This window comes from Lepisma saccharinum, chromosome 5, assembly GCF_977018435.1.
Source record: "Lepisma saccharinum chromosome 5, izLepSacc3.1, whole genome shotgun sequence".
Classification (NCBI taxonomy): Eukaryota; Metazoa; Arthropoda; class Insecta; order Zygentoma; family Lepismatidae; genus Lepisma; species Lepisma saccharinum.
Genome location: NC_139233.1, coordinates 29,511,485 through 29,532,430, shown reverse-complemented (window position 1 = coordinate 29,532,430; position 20,946 = coordinate 29,511,485). Strand labels below are relative to the sequence as shown.

Here is a 20,946-nt window from a genome sequence, read left to right as displayed (position 1 = left end):
CATAGGTTCTATTCATATTTTACTTACATATAGGCGTACGTGATGAATCAGCAAACAGATTTTTCCTAAGTTTTACCGTTTCCAAGATAACCCCACTTCTGGTCGCCATTTTGGATTTCCGATCATAGCTTCTATTCATATTTTTACTCACGTATAGGTGTACACGATGAATCACCAAACAGATTTTTCCTAAGTCTTACCGTTTCCAAGATAACCCCACTTCCGGTCGCTATTTTGAATTTCTGAACATAGGTTCTATTCATATTTTACTTACATATAGGCGTTCGTGGTGAATCAGCAAACAGATTTTTCCTAAGTCTTACTGTTTCTAAGATAATCCTACTTCCGGTCGCCATTTTGGATTTCCGAACATAGGTTCTATTCATATTTTACTCACGTATAGGCGTACGTGATGAATCCGCAAACAGATTTTTCCTAAGTCATGAATTGGAGGGTTCTATGGCAACTTATATTAATTCTCGTAAGAGAACAGAAAACAAAAAGAAAACAAAAAAAAAAACAATACTGTGGTCACTACAACAAATAGTCTTCTTCAACCCCTATCCAACAAACCAAAAAAAATCATCATCCTAACTAGAACCATGTAACTAATATTGTGATGACTCATATTAAGTACCTCTTAATTGTATTACTTATAAGGGTATACTATTGCACAACGTTTTTGCAACAAGTTATTACGTAACATTGTGATGACTCATATCTAATGCTCTTCGTTGTATTAACTATAAGGGAGTAAACTATTACACAACATGTTGCAACAAGTTATGACATAATGTGATGAGTCATATCTAACGTGGCGTCTTCTGATTGGTTAATTATTACAGGTGTTTTTAATACGGTCCGCGTTTTTATTATATAAGACGGCATACACTGCCAGATCAGTCAGTCTCGTGAGAGCAGCCGAAGAGTACGGACGTCCTGTTGCAGCGCTCCTCGTTTTTGTAAAAAAATAGGTATTTAACTTTTTTTGAAGCTACATACCATCTATTATTTCAAGTTCAAAGGTGTTTCACGTGGTTTTTCATAGTAATTTCGACCAGATTGAATTTTGACGTGATCGTGCCATTTTCTATTTCACCTCAAAAAATTCTATATAAATAACATACCTGAAAATTGTATCGCTATATACTAGACTTTTTGATTTCTGTGATTTTCGAAAAAGCAATGGCATCCACCACCAGTTTCAATCGTAAAAATGATAAAACTGAATGTGTTACTTGTGGGAAGCTAATCTCAAGGAAACAATTTATCGGTACACAGGGCAAGATGTAGCGAAACAGGTTCGAGAATTAATCGTTCGTCACCTTCTAAGTCTTGTGCTCGATGCGGAAAGATGATCAGCATTACAAATTTAAGTAAACACCTCAAAATTTGCAAACCATCGACCGAACAAGGAACATTGAAAAGAAAAATCGATGATCCAGGAACCGAAGCTTCCACTTCCAAGCAAATTAAATTATCCAATGAACGCAAACCAATTAGATCTGCATTCAACGACCAACTCCAGGATTTTTCAATTAAGTCAGAACCAGGCCGTGACATCCTTAGTTTCTTGGACGAAACGAAAACATCTGTACTAAATATTTTGAAAGATAAACTTGAAAACAACTCTATAAAAGTATATGTTGTTCTGTTTTCCGAATACGAGAAAGTTGATGGCACAACGAGTATTTTTATCATTGTACAAAAAACCAGACACTTTATTTTGCTGACGTCGAAAATTTGGACAACTTCTATTATAAAGTTTCCAACGAGCTGGTTAAGAAACATGACGATTTCGAGGCTAAAGGGTCGGGATGGTCTCTATGTGGAAGTCCTCACACGTTAACCCGTTTACGTGAACCGATTCTCGCCTCTTCGTGCATCCAGCTACGTCCCTCTTCCACCGAACATTCAACACAAGAGGGCTGTGTTAAATATACAGAACAGCGATAACAAGTGTTTTCTCTGGTGTGTGTTGGCTGCACTGCATCCTGTTTATTGCAAAAATAATCCAGAACGGATTTATCATTACAAGCAATACGAGTCCGAATTTGAAAGTGTAATGTCTGACATCGAATACCCGGTGACATTGTCGGATATAACAAAGTTCGAAAATCGTGCAGGAAAACGCATCGCTATTAATGTATATTCTTTTACGTCAGATAAATATCTTGTGCACCCCGTCAGGATAAGCGATATCGGACGATGACGATGCTCGTGTAATAAATCTTCTTCTAATTTTAAACGAGGATGTTCATCACTACACGCTAATTCGTTCAATGTCTCGATTACTAGAAAGCCAAACAACCAAGCATGAACATTACATCGAAGTTTGCCCGAGATGCCTAACCACGTTCGACGATCGTGACCGACGTGATCATCAAAATCTTCATAGTCGTCAAATTGCTATCGATAAACTTGCCGAACATAAAATTTATTGCGGTGACAACAGACCGGCTAGAATGTTGATGCCCGAAACGAACGAAGTCGAAGAATTCAAAATGCACAAGGCATTGTTGGAACATCCCGCAATCATCGTCGCAGATTTCGAGGCGTTCCTCAAACCACTCTCCTACTGCGAACCGGATCCCGAACTTTCCTCCACAACGGCGTACCAGCTTCATCAACCTAATAGTTTCGGCTATGTTGTTGTGCGACGTGATAAAATAAATGAAAGCATATATATACCGTGGGCCAAATGTAATCGAACACTTCCTGGAAAAAATGGTGGAGGAGGTTGAGGTAATTGGTAGCGTACTGCTTACATCAAAACCGATGGCACCTTTAACTGAAAATGAACTTCAAAATTACAATTCCACTGAGGTGTGTCCGGTATGTGATCAAAGTTTCACTGATGAGACAAAAAAATATTCCACCACGATCATTTCAGCGGAAACTACATAGGTGGAATTTGCAACACGTGCAATCTTAAAATCCAGAAACCTAAATTCATCCCCATATTCTTTCACAACGGAAGCGGATATGATTTTCACCACCTGGTGAGACATCTTGGCTACGATCCGAAACGTATAGGTGTCTTGGCCGAGAATGAAGAACGCTACATTAGTCTCAGCAAGCAAGTGTCCGATTCCGGGAACGAAAACAACAATCGAGATGGCGCTTCCTGGATTCGTATAGATTTCTCTCTGCCAGCCTGGATGCTTTAGCGAACAAACTCACCGACGATCAATTAAAATAACTAGAGCTAGTTTTCCCAACGTAGACATAGAACTCGTTAGACGTAAAGGGATTTATCCTTACGAATACGTTAGTGATGGTTCTAAATTTAACGACGACGCTCTCCCACTTCCAAGAGAATTTTACAGCAGACTCAGAGAGAAAGGAATCACGGACGAAGAATACCAACACGCGCAACTCATGTGGGAGAAATTAGAATGTAGGACACTCGGAGACTACCACGACGCATACTTAAAATTAGACGTGACGATACTTGCGGATGTTTTTCAAGCGTTCAGGAAAACGGCAACGAATATTTATAAATTAGATCCAGCGTATTTCTACAGCCTACCGGGATTAGCGTGGTCGCAATGTTATTCCAGACAAAGGTCAAGCTGGAACTGATATCGGATGTTGACATGTTGCTATTTATCGAAAGAGGGATACGAGGTGGAATGGTGCAATGCGTACAGAGACATGCAAAAGCTAATAACGTACACATGAAAGAAGATTACGATTCAAATCGAGCATCGAATTACATCTTCTACGCCGACGTTAATAATCTCTACGGACATGCCATGGTTCAGAAACTTCCTTACGGGGGATTCGAATGGTTAGATCCCACTTCGATAGACATTATTCATTTCGACGATAGCGAGTGTGGTTTCTTCGCAGAGGTAGATCTCCAATTCTCCGACCACCTGCACGACACGTTTTCGGATTTGCCTCCGACTCCCGAAATCAAAAGTCCACCCGACTCGATTCAAGACAAGCTTTTGTTAACATTGGACCCTAAACAGAGATACGTCGTCCACCTACAAGATCTCCGGTTTTTGATTGGGAAGGGTGTTCAGATAGTGAATGTTAGAAGAATACTAAAGTTTAAACATTCCACGTGGTTAAGATCTTACATAGAAAACTAACACACAACATAGAACAGCTGCCACTTCCGATTTAGACAAGGACTTCTTTAAATTAATGAACAATGCGGTGTACGGAAAGACCATGGAGAATGTTAGAAAGCACGTAGACGTGAAATTAATTTCCGATAAGAATAAATGTCGGGAAGTGGATAGCCGATCCTAGATTCAAGTCGAGAAAAATTTACAACGAGAATTTGGCACTTTTCAATCTAGATATAAAATTGATGAAATTCAGAAAACCAATTTACGTTGGCGCAACGGTTCTCGACTTGTCGAAACTTTACATGTTCGAATTTTATTACGACGTGATGAAACCCTTCTACAATGATAAGATATCACTTTTGTACACGGACACCCGACAGCTTCATTTACAGCATACAAACACCTAACCTATACGAAGACATAAAAAATCCTTCCATGCTTGAGTATTTCGATACTTCTGCGTATCCTCAACCCAACAGATTTGGGATTCCATCTCGTAACAAAAAAGTCCTAGGTAAACTGAAAGATGAATGTAACGGTGATATTATTGTAGAGTTCGCGGGTTTGCGTTCGAAGATGTATGCCATGAGAACAGAAAGTAGCGTCACGAAGAAAGCAAAAGGTGTTGGCAAGAATACGGTGGAGAACAAACTCACCTTCCACGATTACATCGATTGCCTTTACTCACAATCGACGATACTAAGTATAGAACAAAGAATCCAAAGTGTAGACCACGTGATTACAACAAACGAAGTTAGGAAAGTAGCATTAGATCCGCACGACGATAAAAGATGTATTTTGTCTTGTGGAATCCACACGTTGCCTTGGGGACACTATCGTTTAGAAAATAGTAAAAATTGTAGGCAATGCAATTGAAAAAAAAATAAACTTAAATAACTATAACTAAAATAAAAAAAAAACTTTGACTGTCTCAAATTATCACATACACAATAAAGAACTAGCAAGGACAATGAATCTCTTTGGTTTCCGAAAGCAAACAATGGAGACTGTACACCGCAAGGCAGATCATGAATTTCTACCTTCCATGTTATCTAAACTCAACGGCCTGTTGATCAATCAATTTTCGGAACGCTGCTCTTCTTGCTGGAACAGTGACGATTTCGGATTCGCGACGATCGACGTGACGAGGAAACCCAACGACGGAAAATACAGAAACAAAGTCAACGACTTTCTAAACGTTGCAACGTTGTGAGAAACGTTGTGAGACAGTCAAAGTTTTTTTTTTATTTTAGTTATAGTTATTTAAGTTTATTTTTTTTTCAATTGCATTGCCTACAATTTTTACTATTTTCTAAACGATAGTGTCCCCAAGGCAACGTGTGGATTCCACAAGACAAAATACATCTTTTATCGTCGTGCGGATCTAATGCTACTTTCCTAACTTCGTTTGTTGTAATCACGTGGTCTACACTTTGGATTCTTTGTTCTATACTTAGTATCGTCGATTGTGAGTAAAGGCAATCGATGTAATCGTGGAAGGTGAGTTTGTTCTCCACCGTATTCTTGCCAACACCTTTTGCTTTCTTCGTGACGCTACTTTCTGTTCTCATGGCATACATCTTCGAACGCAAACCCGCGAACTCTACAATAATATCACCGTTACATTCATCTTTCAGTTTACCTAGGACTTTTTTGTTACGAGATGGAATCCCAAATCTGTTGGGTTGAGGATACGCAGAAGTATCGAAATACTCAAGCATGGAAGGATTTTTTATGTCTTCGTATAGGTTAGGTGTTTGTATGCTGTAAATGAAGCTGTCGGTGTCCGTGTACAAAAGTGATATCTTATCATTGTAGAAGGGTTTCATCACGTCGTAATAAAATTCGAACATGTAAAGTTTCGACAAGTCGAGAACCGTTGCGCCAACGTAAATTGGTTTTCTGAATTTCATCAATTTTATATCTAGATTGAAAAGTGCCAAATTCTCGTTGTAAATTTTTCTCGACTTGAATCTAGGATCGGCTATCCACTTCCGACATTTATTCTTATCGGAAATTAATTTCACGTCTACGTGCTTTCTAACATTCTCCATGGTCTTTCCGTACACCGCATTGTTCATTAATTTAAAGAAGTCCTTGTCTAAATCGGAAGTGGCAGCTGTTCTATGTTGTGTGTTAGTTTCTATGTAAGATCTTAACCACGTGGAATGTTTAAACTTTAGTATTCTTCTAACATTCACTATCTGAACACCCTTCCCAATCAAAAACCGGAGATTCTTGTAGTGGACGACGTATCTCTGTTTAGGGTCCAATGTTAACAAAAGCTTGTCTTGAATCGAGTCGGGTGGACATTTGATTTCGGGAGTCGGAGGCAAATCCGAAAACGTGTCGTGCAGGTGGTCGGAGAATTGGAGATCTACCTCTGCGAAGAAACCACACTCGCTATCGTCGAAATGAATAATGTCTATCGAAGTGGGATCTAACCATTCGAATCCCCCGTAAGGAAGTTTCTGAACCATGGCATGTCCGTAGAGATTATTAACGTCGGCGTAGAAGATGTAATTCGATGCTCGATTTGAATCGTAATCTTCTTTCATGTGTACGTTATTAGCTTTTGCATGTCTCTGTACGCATTGCACCATTCCACCTCGTATCCCTCTTTCGATAAATAGCAACATGTCAACATCCGATATCAGTTCCAGCTTGACCTTTGTCTGGAATAACATTGCCGACCACGCTAATCCCGGTAGGCTGTAGAAATACGCTGGATCTAATTTATAAATATTCGTTGCCGTTTTCCTGAACGCTTGAAAAACATCCGCAAGTATCGTCACGTCTAATTTTAAGTATGCGTCGTGGTAGTCTCCGAGTGTCCTACATTCTAATTTCTCCCACATGAGTTGCGCGTGTTGGTATTCTTCGTCCGTGATTCCTTTCTCTCTGAGTCTGCTGTAAAATTCTCTTGGAAGTGGGAGAGCGTCGTCGTTAAATTTAGAACCATCACTAACGTATTCGTAAGGATAAATCCCTTTACGTCTAACGAGTTCTATGTCTACGTTGGGAAAACTAGCTCTAGTTATTTTAAATTGATCGTCGGTGAGTTTGTTCGCTAAAGCATCCAGGCTGGCAGAGAGAAATCTATACGAATCCAGGAAGCGCATCTCGATTGTTGTTTTCGTTCCCGGAATCGACACTTGCTTGCTGAGACTAATGTAGCGTTCTTCATTCTCGGCCAAGACACCTATACGTTTCGGATCGTAGCCAAGATGTCTCACCAGGTGGTGAAAATCATATCCGCTTCCGTTGTGAAAGAATATGGGGATGAATTTAGGTTTCTGGATTTTAAGATTGCACGTGTTGCAAATTCCACCTATGTAGTTTCCGCTGAAATGATCGTGGTGGAATATTTTTTTGTTCTCATCAGTGAAACTTTGATCACATACCGGACACACCTCAGTGGAATTGTAATTTTGAAGTTCATTTTCAGTTAAAGGTGCCATCGGTTTTGATGTAAGCAGTACGCTACCAATTACCTCAACCTCCTCCACCATTTTTTCCAGGAAGTGTTCGATTACATTTGGCCCACGGTATATATATGCTTCATTTATTTTATCACGTCGCACAACAACATAGCCGAAACTATTAGGTTGATGAAGCTGGTACGCCGTTGTGGAGGAAAGTTCGGGATCCGGTTCGCAGTAGGAGAGTGGTTTGAGGAACGCCTCGAAATCTGCGACGATGATTGCGGGATGTTCCAACAATGCCTTGTGCATTTTGAATTCTTCGACTTCGTTCGTTTCGGGCATCAACATTCTAGCCGGTCTGTTGTCACCGCAATAAATTTTATGTTCGGCAAGTTTATCGATAGCAATTTGACGACTATGAAGATTTTGATGATCACGTCGGTCACGATCGTCGAACGTGGTTAGGCATCTCGGGCAAACTTCGATGTAATGTTCATGCTTGGTTGTTTGGCTTTCTAGTAATCGAGACATTGAACGAATTAGCGTGTAGTGATGAACATCCTCGTTTAAAATTAGAAGAAGATTTATTACACGAGCATCGTCATCGTCGATATCGCTTATCCTGACGGGGTGCACAAGATATTTATCTGACGTAAAAGAATATACATTAATAGCGATGCGTTTTCCTGCACGATTTTCGAACTTTGTTATATCCGACAATGTCACCGGGTATTCGATGTCAGACATTACACTTTCAAATTCGGACTCGTATTGCTTGTAATGATAAATCCGTTCTGGATTATTTTTGCAATAAACAGGATGCAGTGCAGCCAACACACACCAGAGAAAACACTTGTTATCGCTGTTCTGTATATTTAACACAGCCCTCTTGTGTTGAATGTTCGGTGGAAGAGGGACGTAGCTGGATGCACGAAGAGGCGAGAATCGGTTCACGTAAACGGTTAACGTGTGAGGACTTCCACATAGAGACCATCCCGACCCTTTAGCCTCGAAATCGTCATGTTTCTTAACCAGCTCGTTGGAAACTTTATAATAGAAGTTGTCCAAATTTTCGACGTCAGCAAAATAAAGTGTCTGGTTTTTTGTACAATGATAAAAAATACTCGTTGTGCCATCAACTTTCTCGTATTCGGAAAACAGAACAACATATACTTTTATAGAGTTGTTTTCAAGTTTATCTTTCAAAATATTTAGTACAGATGTTTTCGTTTCGTCCAAGAAACTAAGGATGTCACGGCCTGGTTCTGACTTAATTGAAAAATCCTGGAGTTGGTCGTTGAATGCAGATCTAATTGGTTTGCGTTCATTGGATAATTTAATTTGCTTGGAAGTGGAAGCTTCGGTTCCTGGATCATCGATTTTTCTTTTCAATGTTCCTTGTTCGGTCGATGGTTTGCAAATTTTGAGGTGTTTACTTAAATTTGTAATGCTGATCATCTTTCCGCATCGAGCACAAGACTTAGAAGGTGACGAACGATTAATTCTCGAACCTGTTTCGCTACATCTTGCCCTGTGTACCGATAAATTGTTCCTTGAGATTAGCTTCCCACAAGTAACACATTCAGTTTTATCATTTTTACGATTGAAACTGGTGGTGGATGCCATTGCTTTTTCGAAAATCACAGAAATCAAAAAGTCTAGTATATAGCGATACAATTTTCAGGTATGTTATTTATATAGAATTTTTTGAGGTGAAATAGAAAATGCACGATCACGTCAAAATTCAATCTGGTCGAAATTACTATGAAAAACCACGTGAAACACCTTTGAACTTGAAATAATAGATGGTATGTAGCTTCAAAAAAAGTTAAATACCTATTTTTTTACAAAAACGAGGAGCGCTGCAACAGGACGTCCGTACTCTTCGGCTGCTCTCACGAGACTGACTGATCTGCAGTGTATGCCGTCTTATATAATAAAAACGCGGACCGTATTAAAAACACCTGTAATAATTAACCAATCAGAAGACGCCACGTTAGATATGACTCATCACATTATGTCATAACTTGTTGCAACATGTTGTGTAATAGTTTACTCCCTTATAGTTAATACAACGAAGAGCATTAGATATGAGTCATCACAATGTTACGTAATAACTTGTTGCAAAAACGTTGTGCAATAGTATACCCTTATAAGTAATACAATTAAGAGGTACTTAATATGAGTCATCACAATATTAGTTACATGGTTCTAGTTAGGATGATGATTTTTTTTTTGTTTGTATGATAGGGGTTGAAGAAGACTATTTGTTGTAGTGACCACAGTATTGTTTTTTTTTTGTTTTTTTTGTGTTTTCTGTTCTCTTACGAGAATTAATATAAGTTGCCATAGAACCCTCCAATTCATGACTTAGGAAAAATCTGTTTGCGGATTCATCACGTACGCCTATACGTGAGTAAAATGTGAATAGAACCTATGTTCGGAAATCCAAAATAGCGACCGGAAGTAGGATTATCTTAGAAACAGTAAGACTTAGGAAAAATCTGTTTGCTGATTCACCACGAACGCCTATATGTAAGTAAAATATGAATAGAACCTATGTTCAGAAATTCAAAATAGCGACCGGAAGTGGGGTTATCTTGGAAACGGTAAGACTTAGGAAAAATCTGTTTGGTGATTCATCGTGTACACCTATATGTGAGAAAAAATATGAATAGAAGCTATGATCGGAAATCCAAAATGGCGACCGGAAGTGGGGTTATCTTGGAAACGGTAAAACTTAGGAAAAATCTGTTTGCTGATTCATCACGTACGCCTATATGTAAGTAAAATATGAATAGAACCTATGCTCGGAAATCCAAAATAGCGACCGGAAGTGGGGTTAGGGGCCAAAAATCTTAAAAAAATATTATTTGTTTGTTTGTTTGCGTCACAATATAGGCACGCGCGCGCGTGTGTGTGTGGCACATCGTTCCCGAGAGAGAGGTTTACAAAGATCACGATATACAAACATTTGACCGGGGCTTGGAAAATTACGATAAGGTGCATTCATCCTTCAAAAATAAGAAACTGCATTATTTACTCATCACGTTGTGTCAGCGTAATAAATAAGGCGCTGAACATAGAGAGAAAATGAGAGTTTTTGAGGTTTGGTGAACCTCAATTAATAAAAATAAATTTTTGAGGTTTTGGTGAGCTCCAAATAATCAAAATGAGTTTTTGATGTTTTGGTGCTGTTTTCTACGCTGTGAAACATCGTCAGCGCAATAAATAAGGCGCGGAACATGGAGAGAAAATGAGTTTTTGAGGTTTGGCGAGCCCCACCGAGCCCCACCGAGCCCCATTTTCGGTTTGTGAAACCGCCCATTACCACTACTAGTTATCTTGGAAACAGTGAGACTTAGGAAAAATCTGTTTGCGGATTCGTCATGTACGCCTATATGTAAGTAAAATATGAATAGAACCTATGCTTGGAAATCCAAAATGGCGACCGGAAGTGGGGTTATCTTTGAAACGGTAAGACTTAGAAAAAATCTGTTTGCGGATTCGTCACGTACGCCTATATGTATGTAAAATATGAATAGAACCTATGTTCGGAAATCCAAAATGGCGACCGGAAGTGGGGTTATCTTGGAAACTGTAAGACTTAGGAAAAATCTGTTTGCATATTCATCAGGTACACCTATACGTGAGAAAAAATATGAATAGAACCTATGTTCAGAAATCCAAAATAGCAACCGGAAGTGGGGTTATCTTGGAAACAGTAAGACTTAGGAAAAATCTGTTTGGGGATTCATCATATACACCTATACGTAAGAAAAAATATGAATAAAACCAATAGTGTTCGGAAGTCATGCAGGTTTGGACGTGACAACGCAGTTCAATAACATAGGTTAGACCAAGAAAAAAACCTTGGTGATTTTATTTCGAGTAAAATGTTGGCAACGCTGCGAGAAAATAAGGCTTATGTCTTACAAGAGCAAACTATTAAGTCGAGCCTCACAGAGCCTCACTTCGAGCCTCACTTTCAGTTGCAGCTCTGTCTTTATGGTTCTACTCTAAAGTAGGTCAAAGCACGTAGAGGCTCTCGTGTAGTTTAGCACGAAAAAAAATGAATAGGTTAAGTTATATCACGTAAGATCGTGGCATTCGTACCAAGTACGAGTGGGAAAAAAGGGAAAAATAGGAAATTTTACAAAAACATCGCTAAACGCTAAAACATCGACAAAAATTTGTCAAAATATGTCAAAAACTGATTTTCAATTGATAAAAAAAAGGCTACAAATGCATACCTACCAAGTACGAGTGGGAAAAAAATGAGATGCGGTGAAAATTGCACTGAAAAATCGTCAAACGCTAAAACATCGACAAAAAATTGTCAAAATATGTCAAAAAGTGATATTCAATTAATAAAAAAAGAGAATACCTACTAAGTACGACTTTGAAACGGCCCAATTACACTACTTGTGCATACTGCTTTACCAAGAAGAGAATAACCCTCTGCAGCTGATGTTGAATTTCCGACCCTAAGCTATCGAATGGAGAGTGATGTAATCAGTTGCTTGCCTTGTAATCCTGCCCCTACGTTGCCAGAATGTGCGACGTTCTTCGAAACGTCGTCGTTAACTTCATCCACTGCCACCCGCTAGTACATATTAGTTACGTGAATTAAATCTTCCACTGAACTATTTTTTCAGTGCACCACAGCCATCCAATCCGAAGAACGTCGGCAGAAAATCGTCTGGAAGGGGCGGTATTTTCACAAAAGCCTAGAGGCGGCAACAATTTAAATACGTTGATGGCTGGTGTATGCGTGTTGCCTTGTTTTTTAATAAATACTCCCCCTGACTCTCTCTTCTCCTCCTTCTTCTGCTTCTATGTATCTTCCTTTCTTTGTTTCCATCTCACTTTTCCTTTCATTCAACTTCTTTCTCTCTCTCTCTCTCTGTTCTGTGTCTTGATTTTTCATTTGTATCTCTTCTCCTTTATCTGTTTCTCCGCTTCTTTCCCTTGGTAACTCTCTATCTCCTTCTTTCTTTCTATCTTTGTTCTTCTTCGTCTGTCTTTCTCTCCATGTTTCTCTCTCGATTTTCCTTTCTTCCTCTGTATCTCTTCTCCTTGTTTCTACGTGTCTTTCTGACTTTCTATCTCCTTCTTTCGTCCTTTCTTGCAACCTTTCTTTTTCTCATTCTCTCTCTTATTTCCATGTTTCTCACTTGTTCTTCCTTTCTCCTTCTTTGTTTCTTTATCTTTCAGTGTTTCTTTCTTGCCTTCTTTCCAGTTTACTGTTTCTCTTAGTCCTCTGTAATACCTCTACTGCTTTTTTCCTTTATTTTCCTCCGTTTTTCATTTTCAATCGTTTTCTGTCTATTTCTGTCTCATTCTTCTCTCCCTCTCTGTATTTCTTTCTCTGTGTGTAGGCTGGCTGGCCAGAAGGATAGGGCCAGTGCCCTGTTACCAATTTGCGACCGCGATATCTGCAGTAATGTTTTGATTGGTCATCAAAGCAGACATTTCCTTCGCTGGAAGGAAGCAACGATCGCAAGGCCACGAAGATGGCGGCCATCAAAACGCCGCAAAATGAGATCTCTCAGCTGAAAGAACTCTTGGCACGTTAATTTCGCTTCGGCTATTTTGAGAAGGAAAATAAAAATTCCTTCCGATGTTCCACGCGAAGAGAAATGCAAAGAGTACTAATGCGAATGCTTAACGAAGATGGAGGGGAAAGAAACCTTTGAGAAAGGGGAATTGGTGTTGGGAATTCCATTGCTGTTACTTCTGCATGTTGGTGATTTTGGGCGGTAATGGTCAGCATGAAAATTAACGGCTGGTTCTGGGTATGCTCCCCTTCTCCAAACAAACATCATTGGCAACACGGGTAAATTTCCATCCCTTACAAGTGAATATTTCATCCCCTCTTAACAATATAATAGTGATAATTAGGGCTACGATCTTGAAGATTGCATTTTCTTTCTGTTAACCAGAAACGTATATGTTGTTAATTGTAAACAAAAAAATTGGTAGCTTTTTACATTTTTTTAAAAATTTTGACAATTTTTTTTGGTAACACTAAACAAATGTGCACTATTACTAAAAAAACATTTCGTACTGGTGAACAATTAATTGCGTGTCGCCTATTTAAAAGAAATATCTAGTTGCGAGGAACTTCTTTTTCTTTCTTTCTTTTGTTGTTGTTGTTGTTGTTGTTGTTGTGCTACACTTTAAAAGGTTGTCTCGTGAAATAACGGCTCAACTCCGTCAATATTCGATGTGCCGTAAACATTATCATGATCGTTTTGAAAGTACTAAGAGCCATTACACACACCAAATTATACTAGTTAAATTATAGTTAACCAAATTAATGTATAGTTTCGGTGATTCGTTTTTTAAAAATATATTGATTGTACACGCAAATGCAAGTTATAATATCAGGTGGTTATAATTAAAGTGACGGTGTTCAGAGTGGTACAGCACGGGCTGTAATGAGAGTAGCAGTCTGAAACTTCGTAGATATGCTAATGAAGCAATGCGCTCGCGAATTATGAAAAAAAAAAAAAAAAAAAAAAAAATAGTTCCAATTCTCGCCACCAGGGTAAAAAATGGCGCTGTAAGCAGTCAAAACTTGGTATAGTTACAGGAAAAACACTATAAATCGCAGAAAACAATACTCTTTGTAATAAAATATCGCTACAATTTCACTATTCGAATTACATGAACATTACTAAAGGAAAAAGCAACAAGCGTCACCAACAACAACCAGGGAGCTCACACAATGGTTAGGCAATTTCACCGACTTTGACGTCAGAGTTATGGAAAATTCCACGTTTTGACTGCTTACAGCGCCGTTTTTTACCCTGGTGGCGAGAATTGGAACTTTTTTTTTCATAATTCGCGAGCGCATTGCTTCATTAGCATATCTACGAAGTTTCAGACTGCTACTCTCATTACAGCCCGTGCTGTACCACTCTGAACACCGTCACTTTAATTATAACCACCTGGTAATTATTCAGATTCAAAGTATGTTCTTTTTTTGTAAATTAACAGGCAAGAAGTTAAATTTTAATTGTACAAAATCATATATGTTGTGTAATTTCTAACTGTGTGAATGAATGGATGATATGATTTATTTTTCTTCGCGTTTCTGCCACTTTTGGCTAATTGTGAAGATGAGGATGAATGATGACAAGATGAAGTGAATAAAGGGACAATCACAAACACATATGGGCAGCACACAAGACAAATCCCATAGAGGATTATACTATGGCCATTGGTCCAGACGCTAGTGTCTCGTTAGTCTGCAAAATGAAGTCTAGGGTGAACTACGCGGAAGTGAAGTTGACATTTGGGTGTTTTCGCAAAGGGTCACCTCTTCTAACAGTGTATAGGTTTCAATCCAAGAATCAGAGTCGTTGTAACATAAGGACAGGCGCAAATAAAGTTCACGGAACTTAGATGAATTGAAGAAGTTCGAAAAAAAATTACAACTAGTTTGGAGCAGCGGTGACGTATATAAACTTAATTTGTACATTACATTATTTAGCCTAAAGTAAAATTAATTCCAATTACTACTTACTTTTGCATTAGAAACAGCGGTAATTTGCATTATTTCTTATTCTGTGTACGGAAATGCCATTTCCTTTTCGAAATGATTTTGTTCATCGTTCTGGTGTATTACTAACGTGCAACTCTTTATAATTAATTACAAAATAGGTCACCACCAAAAGCGGTCATTTTTCTATGGGATTCAATCTTAATATCTATGATAATACTTGTGTGTTTACACATTGCACTGTAAAAAATACTACACTCGCTAGAAACTACAGTAATTTTAATAACTTTTAGTATGCATAAAAATGTACATATTATCAATCTTTGCATGTAAACTCGTATTTTCTAATCATTATATCAACTATAAAGCAATGTATATAAATGTGCATATCCTAACTTCTTATTACATTATTTGTTGTGATTATTGAAGATTTAGAATAAGCAATTGGTGTAGTATTTATTTAGACTATGGTGGGAGCACTGTATGGTATCTAAAGGTTTTGGTGGGCCACATCTTCAAAGAAAAATGTATTTCGATATTAATATTGTTGTTACGTGATCAGAATAGGATTTACTGGAGTAGACGCAAATTATACAGTTTCAAATGTTGCATTGAAAATTTATAAATTCAGACCTTTACGATCCAGAAGTTAGTATAGTTCGTTTCGAAACCAGAGATCTTGGATTCGAATCTTCAAAGGTTTCCCATCATATTCATTATTAATCTTGACACTTAACTCTGTCTTAAAAGAGTAAATAAATCAAATAAATAACGTACGTTCTTTTCTTACAGCAATGCGCCCTCTTCAACCAATGCAGTGTGACCGGAAGCCTTACATAACACCACCGCCACCTTCCATTCCAACGAGTCTTCCGTCGCCGCCAGCTGCCAACACTGCACACACCTTCTACGACAATGTCAAGTACACATTGTAACAGTAATCTAATGATCGCCATATTGCCGTGAAATGGTTCCCGAATTGTTTTGTGTTTCTGTGAACATGTGTGAGTGTTGTCAAATGACGCAGCCATTGGATCTGTTGTACATTTAGCCAGTGTTAAATATTGATAAATCCCATTTCAGACTCGGGCAAGTGAACGTAAGACGAGATAAGTGTCTAGCAAATGTTTCTTCTGTGTTGATGTGTATGGCAAATCATTGTTGCCAGCACATCCTCAACAATTGTACGTGAAGTGAGGATCGAAAATTACCAGGCAAATTGTCCATCGCCAGGTTCATTGCTTGTGTTTCACGCAATGAGAGGTTAAAGAATTCAAACAAAGCAATAACGAGGATGCATAAGTACATATTCCATTTCTTAAAAACACTTAGAATATGAAGACAAGTGACTTAAGATAGTGATGGACAATTTTACTGGTAATATTTATGCATCTCATTGTACATGTAGTAGGCAACTATTGAGGTAAAACAATGAATATGTACTTTGTGGATTGAGTTATAGTTAATGAACGAATGTTAATGGTCAGAACTTTACACGAAACTCAATCTACAAGCTTTGAGGTTGACATGTTGCTGACATCATCACACCACTGTATCATTATCGTTTATTTATACTTAGTGTTCCTTCAACCACCCGTGTAGTTAAGGTATTTGCTGAAAGCTGAGCAACTGAGCACCTGTACATCGGTTTCTCGAATGTGCATATGTGTGCGTGCGTGTGCGTGTGTGTGTGTGTGAACTGAAATTGTGCTGCCATCTGGAAGTTTGTTCAAGGCAACTCGAGCGTGTTCCAATATAATCTGACAATGAAAAGGAACTGTAGTACTTCATAACGCACTCGTTTAGAAAAATTCGTTGCATAATATTTATAAATCTCAAATCGAAAAGCAAAAAGCGTTTAAATGTGAAAATTTCTTCTTGTAACCGTGAAATAATAAAGTATTAATAGTAAGGAACGCATTATGTGTTTTTGGATTGTTTCCACATCCAGTTCGACGATGTGCTAAAACTGCTACCATAATTTTTGTAATTCCAAATCAAAGTGTATTGAAGGTTGTTACTGACGAGCTTGAGAGACAAAATTACTGCTTGTCTCGTGAATGGCCTTGCTGTGAATATTTACATGGGTTAGTTCTCCTAAGTTTTCGAAAACACTGCTCCAAATGTTATTCAGTAACAAGTTGTAGCCATCTACCCTATACCATATATTGAAAAATTCATTATCGTTACTGACGTTCACTTTTTAACAACACTTATGCACTTGTGCTACACTACAAGTAAAAGCACGAACGATGTGAGTGTAGGTGGCCATCCTTAAAGGCGCCATCCAGTCATTAACTTGATGCAACCGACTAACTACCTCGTTGGCCGAGATTGTACACTGTAAAAAGTAGACACCAACTGCCGTAAGAATAACCATGAGCGTTTTCAAAAATATAACTGCTATTACATAGTTAGTAAACCTAATTAATATAATAGTATTTAGCGTCTTCGCCTTGTAATCAAGGGCTCCCAGGTTCGATACCCGGTGGAGGCACAAGTGGTTCGGATCCCACTTTAAACTGTAGGTCCAGTCCCGATTAGCCTTACTGTGCATAAAGTGGACTTAAAACAACAAATAAATAAAAAAAATAATAGTATTGATTCAGTTTTAGGAACTGCATCTTTATATATGCTAAGAAATTCAGATTTAAACAAAAAGCGATGGTTGGGTTGGTAACGAGATTAGGATGGAACCGAGACAAAGACGGAATTTTGAAAATCGACACGAGAATGAAACCAAACCCTCTGAGATTTGGTGAGACCGATAACGAGACGTACCATTGAGACGAGACGAGGCTTAGTGTCGGGCGACACTTATTCAGACATACGGTATCAAGCTGATATCTATCTACCTAGGTATTTGTTTATAAGCAGGTCATACATTTTGTTTGTTGTAATTGCTAAGTTAATCCGTTAGAGGCAATTAAGAACCTGTGAAACGTGTTGCATATATATAGGATAAGATAAGGGTTCGTAGCGTCGAAATATGTCAATTGGAACAACCTTACCAAGGAAAGTTGCTTGCCTTAATGACTTCTATACTCTGTGAAAGTTTGTGGGACGACACGCTATATGTTGATCATTCTGTAATATATTTCAAGACGAGGCCTAGATATACCTTTGGACACCCAGACGAGAACTAAACGGGTGTTTATAAATCTAAACGATGACTTACTTCCCCACAAAACGAGACTGCCTTCTCAGTGACGTGGTGGTAAGGACGCCGCCTTGTAATCAAGGGGTGCCGGGTTCGATAGACGAAGGATACACATAGTGGTTCGGATATTGAACTGTAAATACAGCCCCGATTAGCCTATCTATGCATTTGTGCCTATCTTCATACAATCACTAAACTTTACAGCATGTAGTAGTCAATCAGTTACCACTCATCTACCACGAAAATTCATACATTTTGCCCAATTTAGTTTGAAAAACACTGGGCTTACATTGATATGGGATCTGACTTAATTTGCAATGAGCCTAGGTCGGGATTCGAACCCGTGACCTTTTCATTACAAGGCAACAGCTTCTCCAATACGCTTTCGAGGATGCGATCTCCTAAAGATTGTTTGTTTGAGTTTTTGTTTTGAGCCCACTTTATGCACAGATAGGCTAATCGGGACTAGACTTACAGTTTAAAGTGAGATCCGAATCACTCCACCAGGTATCGAACCCGGGACCCTTGATTGCAAGGTGACGACATTACCACTACGCCATCGGGAAGGCCCTAAGATTATTTGGTGACAGGGTACAGAAATAGTAGTCAAGGTGCATCACCGTCCCATAATTATAGTGAGCTGTTTCTTTGCAAACCAAGACTTGCGGAATTCTCAAGATTCTTGCAATCTCACTGAGGCCTACGTGACAATCCAGCATCCTTGTGACGTCAGTGAGCAGGACTTCCGTTCAGGAATAGTGTGCGTTGGCCATGGGACGGGCAGGAGCGCCATCGATGTGCAGAGAGCTGGGTGAGATAACTGGAAGATGGGTGAGACAAACGCTAAAAATATCACAGTATATAACCCTCGCTCGCCTCTTTTTTTTCTTTTAATTTTCCCTGTTCCTCCCCACGCACTTCTCCTCCAGTGGAGCATTCACTTTTCCTTCAACTTAGTTTTTCCCTCCGAAAATAAGAAAATAACAAGAAGCTTCACGGATGGAGCCTTTTCTGTCCGCAGCGTTGCCAGGTCAGATCAAAAGAAAATCACCAATTCCGTCCGAAATATCACTAGATATAACGACCAAGAGGAGGTATCAGGGATGAAATACTACTACATTCCCAGAAACTGATCCATCGTTTTCTTGGTAATTTGCGTCATTTTTCTGTCACTTTTTAGGGCTCACAGAGAAACAGACTGGAACTCAAGCACGGAACCTTGAGTGAGTCGACCACTGAAAGCAGTCGGCCACAAAGGCGGCAGGAATGGATCCAGAAGCAATGAAAAGGCTATGTTACAGAGAGCAGGAATTTAATAAAGGAATTATATCTTTCTTCTTAAGAAAACAGAGCTATCTATTATATTTTATAATACTCACTCACGTATCAAATTTTTAAGGATACTTGATTGAGCTCCTCTTTGAAAAAAGAAAGCAAACCTGAAGCGTGGGAAAAAAACCTCCCGGCTTTCCGAAAATATGGAGTTACATGCGTTCTTTCGGCTCGTGTAAAGCTTCGTCCGGAAGTCTAAATCTTTGGCAAAGGTAGAGGAGACTCAGATGAGGGTTGTAAAAATCGAGACATTAATGAGACCAGACAATTCGAGACGTGTCGACAAGAAACCTAGAACCAGTTGGAGGTTTTGCTTTATGTCCACTTTATGCATGCTAAACGGGACTGGAGCTACAGTTTAAAGTGGGATCCGAACCACTATGTCCCTCCACCGGGTATCGAACCCGGGATCCCTTGATTAGAGGGCGATGACATCGGGGAGGACAAGACCTAGAAGGAGATAGACTTCTTTAAGATTGTGCGAAGTCGATATGTAGTGCCCTAGACTACAAGCATAATTTCCCTTAAGCAAATTTATTTTACTATTCGATTTCTTCAGACGTACCAATCGGATACTCAACTGATTAAGTCAAATATTTTGCCTGCCACCGCGCTACGATGCTAGGGGTCCAGGGTTCGAATCCCGGCCTGGGCTTTTCTTGTGAATGTTTCTTCATCAATTTCGTCAAATCAACATTCATCTTCATCTTTGCGATTTACCAAAAGTGGCAGAAATGCGAAGTAAAATAAACCAAATCAACCATCAATCAAAGTCAAATATTTTGCAAAGTCACTCTGTGAGCATGTGTTCAGAATAGAATTTCGTTTCTCGAGGGTTCGTAGCGTCGAAGCACTTGTATATTATGTTTAGCTATACTATATTTTAAGGCGAGATCGAGACAGATGTTTATAAATCGAGATTCAATCGAGAACATGGCAGGCATTTAAAACTTGAGAAGAGACTCTATACCATCCATAATACGAGTAATAATGTGCACAGAAGTATCCTCGTATTAAAATATGCATGAAGAAATATGGTTTGCTTCATTATTTTCTTTGCCCCAAATATACTTAGGGACAAGTATAAACCCGTAGGGAGGGTCAAGGCGCCTTGTATCCCTATTCTGATATTCTCTACTTGTATTCTGTTTCTAACTTTCTTTCATCTTCTCAACGTCTTTGTATTCCTTTGTTCATGTTCATTTACTCTGCTTTGTCATTTCTTTTCTTTATTTCCCTTCACGTTTTCTGTATCATTTTCTTCCTTCCTTTACTCTCTGTGTTTCTATTAATGTTCTGTTACTACTCTTCCATCTCTCTCCCTCTCTTTCTCCCTCTCTTTCTCTATCTCCTTTCTCTCTCACTCTTTTCGATGACCTTTTATTTCTCTTTCTCTTTAGACCTACCTGTCTCGCTTTCCTATGTCCGTTTCTC

The 20,946-nt window shown here is 38.8% G+C and overlaps 1 protein-coding gene across 1 annotated transcript in view; it reads left to right on the top strand.

Annotated features, from left to right (window-relative positions):
- The window catches only part of LOC145988275 (uncharacterized), a 42,984-nt gene extending 26,114 nt beyond the window's left edge, over positions 1-16,870 (top strand). The window contains exon 2 of the mRNA XM_083123138.1: positions 15,813-16,870. Coding sequence (XP_082979264.1) covers positions 15,813-15,955 — 143 coding nt within the window. The 3' untranslated portion in view covers positions 15,956-16,870. The remainder of the gene's footprint in view (positions 1-15,812) is intronic.
- The last annotated feature ends 4,076 nt before the right edge of the window (positions 16,871-20,946 follow it).